The 12,185-nt window shown below is 35.4% G+C and overlaps 1 protein-coding gene across 1 annotated transcript in view; it reads left to right on the top strand.

Annotated features, from left to right (window-relative positions):
- Positions 1 to 10,382, top strand: part of LOC108906335 (cytochrome P450 4C1-like) — a 19,638-nt gene extending 9,256 nt beyond the window's left edge. Inside the window, exons 3-11 of the mRNA XM_023457223.1 lie at positions 911 to 1,096; positions 1,149 to 1,215; positions 1,302 to 1,428; positions 5,020 to 5,098; positions 6,520 to 6,617; positions 6,670 to 6,738; positions 6,796 to 6,961; positions 9,950 to 10,129; positions 10,189 to 10,382. Of these exons, the coding sequence (XP_023312991.1) occupies positions 911 to 1,096; positions 1,149 to 1,215; positions 1,302 to 1,428; positions 5,020 to 5,098; positions 6,520 to 6,617; positions 6,670 to 6,738; positions 6,796 to 6,961; positions 9,950 to 10,129; positions 10,189 to 10,349 (1,133 nt within the window). The 3' untranslated portion in view covers positions 10,350 to 10,382. The remainder of the gene's footprint in view (positions 1 to 910; positions 1,097 to 1,148; positions 1,216 to 1,301; positions 1,429 to 5,019; positions 5,099 to 6,519; positions 6,618 to 6,669; positions 6,739 to 6,795; positions 6,962 to 9,949; positions 10,130 to 10,188) is intronic.
- Positions 10,383 to 12,185: the final 1,803 nt, after the last annotated feature.

Here is a 12,185-nt window from a genome sequence, read left to right on the forward strand (position 1 = left end):
AGGTATAGAGAAGAAATTATCGCTCCTTTTGTTAACCAGCTGGAAGAAAACGAAATTACAAACTTTTACTTTCAACAAGATGGCGCAAGGGCACATACGGCAGGCGAGACGATGAATATGTTGAGGGAAGTTTTCCAAAATCGACTAATAAGTCTCAATGCTGAACATGAATTTCCACCGAGGTCATGTGATATTACGCCGTGTGATTTCTTTTTGTGGCCTTACCTTAAAAACACTATTTTTGAACTGCCTATTCCTGATTTAAACCATCTGCAGGCTCGACTTATAGACAAGATTCGTGAAATTAACAATACCCCGAGCATCTTAGAAAATGTCTTTAATTCTTTGAGGAACAGGTGTGAAAAGTGCTTGGAACAAGGAGGGGGACACTTTCAGCAGCTGCTTTAATTTATTGTTATAACAAGGAGGGGGACACTTTCCGCAGCTCCTTTAATTGTTTGTTATTGTTATCACGATTATTCTTTAAAATAAAGTTATATAGTCATTAACGTTATTGAAACTGACAGTTGCTATACAGCTCGTTGAGAAATGATGTTAAGTTGGTCGCTATAAGCTACTCCCTACGTCCAATGGTCAGAGCCAATTTCGACCACGTTTTTATTTGAACGCTCGTTATTTGAAAAGAGCAGTGGAATATGCGATTCACTCTCCCACATAAACCTTACACTAAAGACTATTGTTATCAATTTTTTTTATTTATTACTGGCATTTGTTTTTGTTACTTTACCTAGATACAGTGTGTCCCTTTTCTGTAATATTTTCTATTTTTTTGAGCCATGTTTGACAGACCTATAACATTACCGACATTTTTTTTAATAGGACGCTCTATATTTACCTACTTTTTTGTCATAGTTCAAAGAAACGAAAAAAATTGACTTGTCTTTCTTAGCCCTAAAATGGAAGAAGCACAGGAAGCTGATACTGCCGTCCTTCAACCAGAGAATCCTGGACTCTTTCGTGGACGTCTTCACCGAACAGGCCATCGTCTTCACGGACATACTGAGGGCGTACGCCGGTCGCAAGAACATCGACATCAGCAAGCCTGTGTCAGCGATGATGATGGACATAATCTGTGGTAAGGTCCTTTCCTTTACAAAAAGTTCCCCTGGCAAAGTTTTCGCTTTCAGAAACCGCCATGGGACTAAAAATGAATACCCAGAGGGAAGGCAACGTATTTGCGATTCACTTGGAAGAGTAAGTGTTAAGTGGAGAAATTCATGGTTCCTTTAATGCACAGGGCGTTCAGCAAATACTTGACACGAAGTGTTATCGTGTTTCAGAATTATGCTGATCGCGACGATAAGGATATTTACGGTGTGGCATCACTTAGATTGGACCTGGAAGTTGTACCCTCTCAGCAGGAGGCTTGACAAGCACCTGGCAGGGTTTCATGAAGTCACCTCCAAGGTATGTTGCGTCAAAATGTTGTTCTAATAGTGTTCTCCAAGAAAATAATTGAAAGAAAATAATACTTCGAATCCGAAAATGCAATGATATACAGGGTGTCTGCGTTTTTTGTAGCAGGACCTTCACAACTTGTACTAAAAGTCCTTTTAAAAAAAAAGTTCATGTAAACATATATGTATAGATGCGTCGTTTTCGATTTGCAGTATTCAAGTTTAAAATGGGAATTGATTTTTTATTCGTAAAACGAAAACCCTTTTTTAGACTTTGTTGAAACTTGGCAACTTTGTTTGTAATTTAATACTCATTTTCTCACATAATTTAATTTATCCTATTTTCTCCAGTGGCGTCACAACAAGATACCAGCTTGATAAAAATAGAAAAAATATGGTACGCCACTGCTTTTTGATGTACAATGTCGCGTAAATTTTTGTAATTGGGTACTTAATCAGGTAAGAGAAAATCCAGAGTTTCTTAATAAAATTATTTGGACGGATAAGTCCTGTTTCACAAGTCGTGGTGTAGTAAATTTCCAATACTCCACGTTTGGGATAATGAAAATCACGTCTGATTCGACCTATGAGGTTCCAACAAGAATTTAGTGTAAACGTTTGGATGGGAGTGTTTGGCGATTTTTTGTTGGGACCTTACATCCTGCCCAACAGATTAAGCGGTCAATTATTTCTTGAATTTTTAACTGCCCAGCATGATAACATGCTAGACGATGTTCCTCTTCAACAACGAATAGACTCGTTTTTTCAATAAGATGGATGCTCTTCGCATTACTCTCTGGTGGTACGAAACTGGCTGAATACAAGAGTATCCACGGAGATGGGTGGGTCGTGGAGGTCCAGTTGGGTGGCCTCCGCGATCGCCTGATCTAACACCTTTGGATTTTTTTGTTTGGGGATTTATTAAGGATGCAGTTTACTCTACGCCTGTTAACTCGCAAGAGGAACTTGTACGACGAATCCGAAACGCTGCTCTCAGAATAACTCCACATCATTTGAGAGACGTTAGGCGGTCTTTGATAGGTCGCTGTAATTTGTGTGTAGAACGAAATGGCGGGCATTTCGAGCAGCTCCTTTAAGGTCCATTTATACAATAAGTTATTTTTCCATACCGTGTTGTTTATTTTTTTTTATTATCTTACAATAATAAACTGTGTGAAACAAAAAGTTTTATTTCTGTCTAAACAAAGCGAGATAGGAAAAAAGTAAATAACAAAAAGTTGTATCTTTGATAGCTAAATGTGAGAAAAATTTCAAACTTACCAAAAAGTAGTGGCATACCATATTTTTTTCTATTTTTATTAAGCTGGTATCTTGTTGTGACGCCACTGGAGAAAATAGGACAAACTGAATTTTGTGAGAAAATGAGTATTATTATTACAGACAATGTTGCCAAGTTTCAACAAAGTATAAAAAAGAGTTTTCGTTTTACGATTAAAAAATTAATTCTCATTTTAAACTTGAACACTGTAAATCGAAAACGACGCATCTATACATACATGTTTACATGAACTTTTTTTTTAAAAAGACTTAGTACAGGTTGTGAAAGTCCTGCTACAAAAAACGCGGACACCTTAGATAGGGTGTATCATTTAAAATAAGAAAGTTAATGTCTACTTCCAGTATAAGCGGAAGTGTCATAAAGTTCTATAGTCTGTTTGGAAATGAAAGAGAGTAATAAAACCCCGAGATAAGAACCGGCCATGGGCGTGCTAATATTTCGTTTCAGGTAATTATCGGGTAACACTAATGCTAACAAAAATGACAGGGATTGGAAAATCGACTATCTACAGACTTTTAAAGGAAACAAAAAATGAACAAGATACTGTAAATCCCCCAAAATCATCTACAGGGAGGTCAAAAGTCGTTATAGATGATTTCTTCAAAAATGTCATTCGCAGAAAAGTACACTCATTTTATTTTAAAAAAGAAATACCAACGCTAAACAAAATTTTAAGTGAACTTTCAGAGGACAACGATTTGCCAAAAATCAGTAGAAGCAAATTATGGGCCGTCTTACGAGAGTTGAATTTTTGCTGGGAAAAGCAGAACAGGAAGTCAGTTCTTATCGATAAAGATGAAATTATTTGTTGGCGAAGATCCTACTTAAGATCAATTAGAAAATTCCGTGACGAAGGGAGGAATATTTATTATCTAGACGAAACTTGGGTCAACGAGGGATATACTGTAACAAAAGTATGGCAAGATAAAAATGTAAAAAGTTTTCGACAAGCATTTTTGGATGGACTTTCAACAGGGTTCAAGGCACCTTCAGGTAAAGGGCGAAGATTAATAGTGACACATATAGGTAGTGCCAGTGGTTTTGTAGATGGCGGTTTACTTTTATTTGAATCTAAAAATACAGGTGACTATCACGAAGACATGAACGCAGATGTTTTCGAAGAGTATTTTACACAGATGTTGGATCTTATTCCTCCGGGGTCTGTAATTGTCATGGATAATGCCAGTTACCATTCACGGCAGACCGAGCGGACGCCTACGACTGCTTGGAGGAAAGCCGATATAATTCAATGGTTATCCGGAAAAAACATTTCTTTTGAAACAAATATGGTGAAAAAGGAACTTTTGACACTTGTCAATCTTAATAAAGATCAGAAAAAATATGTTATCGATGAAATGGCAACAAATCGCCAAATAACGGTACTACGGTTACCACCTTATCACTGTGAACTTAACCCAATCGAATTAGTCTGGGCGCAGGTAAAAGGAGATGTAGCGCGAAATAATACGACGTTTAAATTAAGTGACGTGAAAATTTTGTTAAAAAATTCCTTGGAACGAGTAACTGCAGATAACTGGCAAAGATGTATACATCATGTACAAAAAGAAGAGGAGAAAATGTGGGAACTCGATAATTTAATTGACGTTACTGTGGAACCTATCGTTATCAATCTAGGAGACGAAGATAATTCATCAGAATATTCAGAGGATGAATTTTAATATACCTACTTTTTTATTTTCTTTATTGTACATTTATACAACACTACATTTACTCACCATAATTTGAATTTTCAAAATACATATATTTTTGTGTGGAATAAAAGTCTATTCATTAAATTTAAATAAATATTTTGATAATAATATTGAATAATTTTATTTAAATTACTAAAAACCCTCTTAACCCGGTTATGATGCTTAAAGTAGCCTCATGTGTTGAAATGCTGTTTTTATATTGTTTACTTATAAGAGAAATGGACCGAGAAATTGAAGCGGCATAGACAAAGACAATTCAGTACAGTCCGATCGCACAAAGTTTTGTTAAAAGTAGACCTCATCTATACGGAAAATACATAATATAAAAATATTGAATATAAGCACCAGTACTACATTTATTTACGATTTGCATACATAATGAGCTTTTATTACTCTCTTTCATTTCTAAACAGACTATAAATTTTTAGCTGTGTTGGCCCAGCTGCCTTTGCTAGGTTGCCAAATTTTCCGATTGATCGGATAAGTACCTTCCGTGATATCGATAGTGGCGATTCCTGATGGAACACCCTGTATACATTCCTTAATCCCTTTTTTATCATAATGTTTTCAAATACTGATGTGGTTGAAGGTTATAAGAAAGAAACTGGAGGTTTTGGAGAAACAGAAAGAAAACAGGCGAGATTCCTTGGTTGCTGAATTGGAAGAAGGTATAACAAAAGCCATATTTTATACATGGTGTTCTACAAGCTCTATGACAAACTTTCACAGATGGTAGCTCGCTAAATTTTGTACATTTCTTGTATGAACGTAGAAATTTTATTTTTTAAAATGTTTGTAACTTCTAAACAAAAACTAATCGGATCTATGTTCAGGGTGTCTCAAAGTCGATAGTATGGGCCTACTGTGAGGTTACAAGAAATTTAAATAAAATTTGGGACACGTGGTGTTAAATGGGATGAGGTAAGGTCAATTTTCAATAGAAAGTATTATCTTAAAATAACGTAAATTACGTCAAATAAACATGTGTAGCAAGTCAAGATCTCGTCACTTCTTAAATTTCTCCATTTTACTGAAGATTTTAGCGATTTTCTGAATGTATTCAGCGATTTACGGAAAACTGAAGGGTGATGGACAAAACAGACTATGGATTCGTGCTCAGGAGACAAAAATACACGGGAAACCATATGCCGCATGTCAAGATCTCGTCACTTCTCAAAATTCGCCTTTTTTCTGAAGATCTTCAGCGATTTTTCGAAGACTAGACGGTTATGGAGTACTTCTGATATCGGAATCGGATTCAGGGTGGAAAATTACGTTAAATAAACATGTGTAGCATGTCAAGATCTCGTCACTTCCTAAGTTTCTCCATTTTACTGAAGATTTTAGCGAATTTTTGGAAGTATTCAGCGATTTACGGAAAACTGAAGGGTGATGGACAAAACAGACTATGGATTCGTGCTCAGGAGACAAAAATACACGGGAAACCATATGCCGCATGTCAAGATCTCGTCACTTCTCAAAATTCGCCTTTTTTCTGAAGATCTTCAGCGATTTTTCGAAGACTAGACGGTTATGGAGTACTTCTGATATCGGAATCGGATTCAGGGTGGAAAATTACGTTAAATAAACATGTGTAGCATGTCAAGATCTCGTCACTTCCTAAGTTTCTCCATTTTACTGAAGATTTTAGCGAATTTTTGGAAGTATTCAGCGATTTACGGAAAACTGAAGGGTGATGGACAAAACAGACTATGGATTCGTGCTCAGGAGACAAAAATACACGGGAAACCATATGCCGCATGTCAAGATCTCGTCGCTTCTCAAAATTCGCCTTTTTTCTGAAGATCTTCAGCGATTTTTCGAAGACTAGACGGTTAATTACGTTAAATAAACATGTGTAGCATGTCAAGATCTCGTCACTTCCTAAATTTCTCCATTTTACTGAAGATTTTAGCGATTTTCTGAAGGTATTTTTTGTATCCTCACAGTAGGCCCATACTGTCGAGTTTGAGAGACAGCCTGTTCATACAAGAAGAAATGTTTGAATTTAACCCTGCTGCCATCTGTCAAAGTTGGTCATAGAGCTTGTAGAACACCCAGTATGTACGGTGCAAGTGCTTTCTTTCAGGCGGAAAGAAAAAACTAGCGTTTCTGGATTTGATTCTGGAGAATTCAGATTTTACGGAACAGGAACTTAGGGAGGAAGTCAACATTTTTCTTATTGCTGTAAGTTATTTTAAATCGATGAAGGACAACTACCCTCCCAACTTTTTTCTAGGGAACTGACACTTCTGGTACCACCCTATGTTTCTTATTAGAAATGCTAGGATTGTATCCAGAAATACAGGTAATAAATACTACGATCGCTCGTTTTTGATGTGTTACGAATTTGTGCACGTTACAGCGAAAGGTCTACGAAGAAGTCATCGACGTACTTGGGGAAGAACGTTCTGTGGAAGCCTCGGACTTGCCCAGGTTCGTGTACTTAGAGAGGGTGATAAAAGAAACCCTGCGTCTCTTCCCGGTTGGGGTGTACTTCCTTAGAACCATAGGAGAAGACATAAATCTGGGTAAGAACAATATTGCATTTAAAGAAAAATTGTTGTATCTGTCGATCCTATGTATTAAAGCTTATATTAAAGTAAAAGTAATAAGTCAACAAATAACCTAAAATGCTACAAACTTACAATCTACCTACTTATTAATATTAACATTAACATTTATGGTAAAGCCGTAATTTGATGCCAAAGGATTATTGGAATCATTTTGTGATTGTGGTAAATTTATATAGAACAGGTTGCCCCTTTGCTTGTGCTTGCTTCAGGAGTCTGCACCCCTTGTATCTTTTTAGCAATATCAATTTTGATGGAAATTGACTCTTCTACATAATCTTCTGCCACGGTAGATGACTTCCATCTACCGTGGCGTTTGAGTGTTGTAATATCCCCTCCAGCATTGGCCAAGAGAGTTGCAGATGCGCGACGCAAGTCATGTCCTGTATATAAATTAGAATCTTTCAAGCCCAAAAGTCGCGCAACAACATTAGGGATTTTTGATAGCTTATTAATACCAACACATTGACGTGTGCATTTTCCCTTTTGAAAATTGCAAAAGAACCTTTTATGCTGCACATTTTGAGGCCTTAGTTTAGAATATTTTCTAATTAATTCAATTGGATTAACACAAAATCCTTCATTTAACACAACGAAGCTTCTTGGTTTGTTAGTTTTAGTATTTGAAATCATGATATGGATATACTGCCCTTTGTCCTCTATATTGTCTATGCTTAGATGGGTCAATTCCTCGCAACGGCAAGCGCCAAATACCCCTAATATCAACGCGACCTAAAAACAATCAATTTAATAAATATAACTCAGTTAAACTATTCAGTAGAACCTACCTTATTCATAGGATGATCTTCGTCTAGGGCTTCACCCAAAAATTGTTCGATTTGTTCTCTTTCTAAGACCTTGGATTTTTTTGGTTGAAAATGTTTGTGCTTAAACTTTAGAAATGCCACTAGTCTCTCGAATAAAGAAATTTCAATGTTCTTGTAAACTCTCAAGGTTGACTTCAACATGGAATATTTAGTCCACAATGGGGATGGAGCTAATTTCTCACTTAAATTGAAAAAATAAGCCAGCTAGGCATCTTCATTTACGCCTTTCACCCTTTCTTTGATGTTCCAATCTTGAAATTCCTTCAGTTCTTTGTTGTATGTAGATCTTGATTTCTCCGGAATGATGCCTGCAGTAGCCGCATTAGCTTTTTCTAAAATTTCAGATGGAATTTCCATATTTTCCATTTTTTCAGCCTCTGGCTTAGGATTTCAACATGATTTCAACTCAAAAAATATTGTTTGTTTACTGACAACCCTTGGTTACAGTCACACTGAAAGAAATGGGCTTATTAAACTCTTTATCTAGAATAATGTGTATAGCGCATATTAAAACTTTTATAACCAATATACAACTTTTATTAAAAAAAAGCAATCATCTCCATACTCATTATTCAATCAGTTTAACTGGAAGGTGCTTAATACACCTTATGCATCTATGAAATAAAGGTTATAATGAATTACTTATACATTATTAGGTGTTATAGACTTTATATTCCAGTTGTATAGTAGGGAAGATTTGTTGTATAAAGACCAGTATCCGAATTTGTATATAACAATTGTATTAACAGAATTATTCGTTCTTATACTGAATATGTTTCCGTTTTTAACGTGTAAAACGCATCTTATAATGGTTAAGTGATCGTCACCTCTCGGTGCATAATCGGTTATGATCGTTGTTAAGTTATATTCATAGTCTTGTAATAATAATCATATGTCAGACCCGAGAGCGAAGTGCGCCGACTCAATAAGAAACCTGGCTATTCCAGCCGCTGATTTAGGGTTCGCCGCACGAGCTCATCCCTTCTAAGATTTCAGTAGCATGCTATGCATGAAGCAGAACGGTACTCAACTATCTTATACAGTCCACTTTTATTGTCCATACATGTTCAATCATTGTCAAAATAAACACACAAAACCACAACGTCTTTATTATCTTTACTCAAGAAGAGAAAATACAACAATCGTAAAATTTCCGACAGTCCGCTGTGCATCGACTTACACACGTCTAGTTTGATGAAAATGGACAGTATATGCACATGTTTTGTGGGATACATGATCATATCGCGTTGTGTGAAATGGAAAATTATTATGTAAGTATCTAACTGTTTTATGGCTTGTAATTGTTTTGTTTTTTCAAATGTAAATCTTGTCTAAATCTTAAAAATTATTATTTTGTAGGTCCTATTAGAAATCGCTGATGTTAAGTTTTACATAAGATGGAGGAACAGAAGGTTAACGGTGACAAAGAAGAGCATGGGTATAAAGTCAATCAACCAGAGGAAATAAAATTATATGGAAAGAAGCTCAACCTTTCTGGGGATGCTTCATTCTTAAGGTGGAAGAGTTATAGTGCAAATTCTCATGTAATACAAGAAAATACGGGTGCATCGTTGCTAAGAAAATAAACTGGACAGTTTTGGGAGCGATTTGTCATCATTTTTAATGCTTAAAAGTATGTTTTATGTATGTTTACATTAGAACCTTAGCTTGTAATTACAGTTATCCAATAAAATTTCTGAAAACTTAATGACATATGTTTTTAACTCATACAGAGTATACAACAGTTTAATACATTTATTATTATAAAACTTATAACCAGTACTAGATGTTCTAATAACGATATGGAACACTTTAATAACAGTTATTGCTATTATTTCGTAAAGGGTATAAAAAACGTTGTATACTAGTTATACAATAATTTAATAAAGAATAAGGTTTATAGTCACTATACAACTGTGCTAGCAATACGCGTTTTATATCCAATATTCACCTGTTTAACTGTCACATATAGTATACAATGGTCTTTTAATGGTATATAGATTTCTAATAAAGAATAAAACGCATTTCTTTCAGTGTAGAATAAATATGTTTCTGTACTTCCTGCACGTATTTAGGAAACACCCAGTTTACTAAACACTGACAGTGTGCCCTTCCGCAGGAACATGCACCCTACCAGAGGGTAGTTCCGCCCTCATCAGCAGCCTGAACATCCACAGGAACCCTAAGTACTGGCCTGAGCCCTTGAAATTCGACCCAGACAGGTTTCTTCCTGAGGAGGTAGCCAAGCGTCATCCATGTTGCTACATCCCCTTCTCCTACGGCCCTAGGAATTGCATAGGTAAGAAAGTTATGTTAAATGACCGACGAGATGCCCCCTAAAGATTGTATTCCCTTCAGGTAACAGGTATGCCATGATGAGCCTGAAAACTATAGCGGCGACAACTGTGAGGAAGTACAGGATGTTCACTGGATACAAATCAGTGGAGGATATCGAGCTGATCACTAAGATCGTCATAAGACCTAGACAAGGTTACAAAGTCTATCTGGAACAAAGATAAATTGGATGTGAATATGTACAGAATAAAAACGATGTGTGAATTGTTTTAGTTTTATTTCTGGTAGTTGAATATTATTTGTCCAGCAGTTGTAGCATTATAGATGCCCTACAAGTTGGTTTTTGGTGGTTAAAGTCAAATTTCAATCACTAACGACTAAATTTTTTTAGTCATTAGAGAAGAGTAACGGCAACGGGTTCATTTTCTTTGTGAGACATCATTTCTTTAATATTTCTTGCCACTTTATTTGTAGAATAAGCAGCGTCAGCATTGTTGTTTTCAAAATTTTCTTCCCAATCTTGATTTTCTGTTGAAGAGTATCTCCGACATATCCTTCAGCTATTTTGTCTCTTTTCCAACCTCCAAAATGTTTCGATGTAGTGACATCTGACCATAATCTTTAATAGTTGTTTTACATTGACAATTTATTGATGAATTAATTCATGAAGTCGCTTCATCAAGAAATTGGACAGGTGTAATACACCAAATCTGCTGTTAATAACTCTATGAATTTATTCATCAAGTTCTTGACGAATTAGAGCATGTTCTAATTTTCGTCAATTTCTTCGTGAAGTTCGGAAGTACCAACTCAACAGATTTCCAGCTTCAGATCAGTAATGAGGTTATGTTATTGTAATATGTAAATGATTGTATGGCGTCGTACTAGTTTTGCATTGTTTTTACTGATTTGTTACTTACAAACACTAATATTTATATAATATGTGTCAAAACGGTACCGCTGTTGTGTCACTACACTTATGAGTGCAAAGGTGACATTTTTGAAATTTATTTGCTTCTTTGATTCGTTGGTAGAACTGATTCATGCGTCAAAAAACTTGACAAAGTCTGTAGCAGTGTAAAATCACACTATTTACCAATAAATTCGTGAATTAATTAATAATAAAGAACTTCGTCAATTTATTCATCAATAAATTGTCAATGTAAAACAGCTATTAGAAAGTTTGTATATGCTAAAAGAATGATTGGTACATGTTTCTGGATCTCCTAGTTTTAGGAACTTGGTAATATTTTTTCGAAATAATGTATTAAGTAAGTGTTATTAACTGATTAGTAAAGACACTTACTGACTGCAGTGCATATGACGTTTTTTTGCATGCTCAAATATTGAATAAATTTAATTGAAGCTAAANCACTGGATACAAATCAGTGGAGGATATCGAGCTGATCACTAAGATCGTCATAAGACCTAGACAAGGTTACAAAGTCTATCTGGAACAAAGATAAACTGGATGTGAAAACGTACAGAATAAAAACGATGTGTACGAATTGTTTTAGTTTTATTTCTGGTAGTTGAATATTATTTGTCCAGCAGTTGTAGCATTATAGATGCCCTACAAGTTGGTTTTTGGTGGTTAGTCAAATTTTAATCACTAACGACTACATTTTTTTGGTCATTAGGGAAAACTAACGCAAGGAGCTCATTTTCTTTGTGAAACAGCATTTTATTAATATCTCTTGCTACTTTAATTGTAGAATAAGCAGCGCACAGCATTGCTGTCTTCAAAATTTTCATCCCAATCTTGATTTTGTGTTGAAGAGAATCTTCGACATATCTTTCAGCTACTTTGTCTCTTTTCCAACATCTAAAATATTCCAAGTAGTGACATCTGAGCATAATCTCTAAGAAAGCATATATGCTAAAACAATGACTGGTATATGTTTCTGGATCTCCTAGTTTTAGGAACTTGGTAATATTTTTTCGAAATAATGTATTAAGTAAGTGTTATTAACTGATTAGTAAAGACACTTACTGACTGCAGTGCATATGACGTTTTTTTGCATGCTCAAATATTGAATAAATTTAATTGAAGCTAAAAT

The sequence above is a fragment of the Anoplophora glabripennis genome, unplaced genomic scaffold, assembly GCF_000390285.2.
Source record: "Anoplophora glabripennis isolate ALB-LARVAE unplaced genomic scaffold, Agla_2.0 scaffold59, whole genome shotgun sequence".
Classification (NCBI taxonomy): Eukaryota; Metazoa; Arthropoda; class Insecta; order Coleoptera; family Cerambycidae; genus Anoplophora; species Anoplophora glabripennis.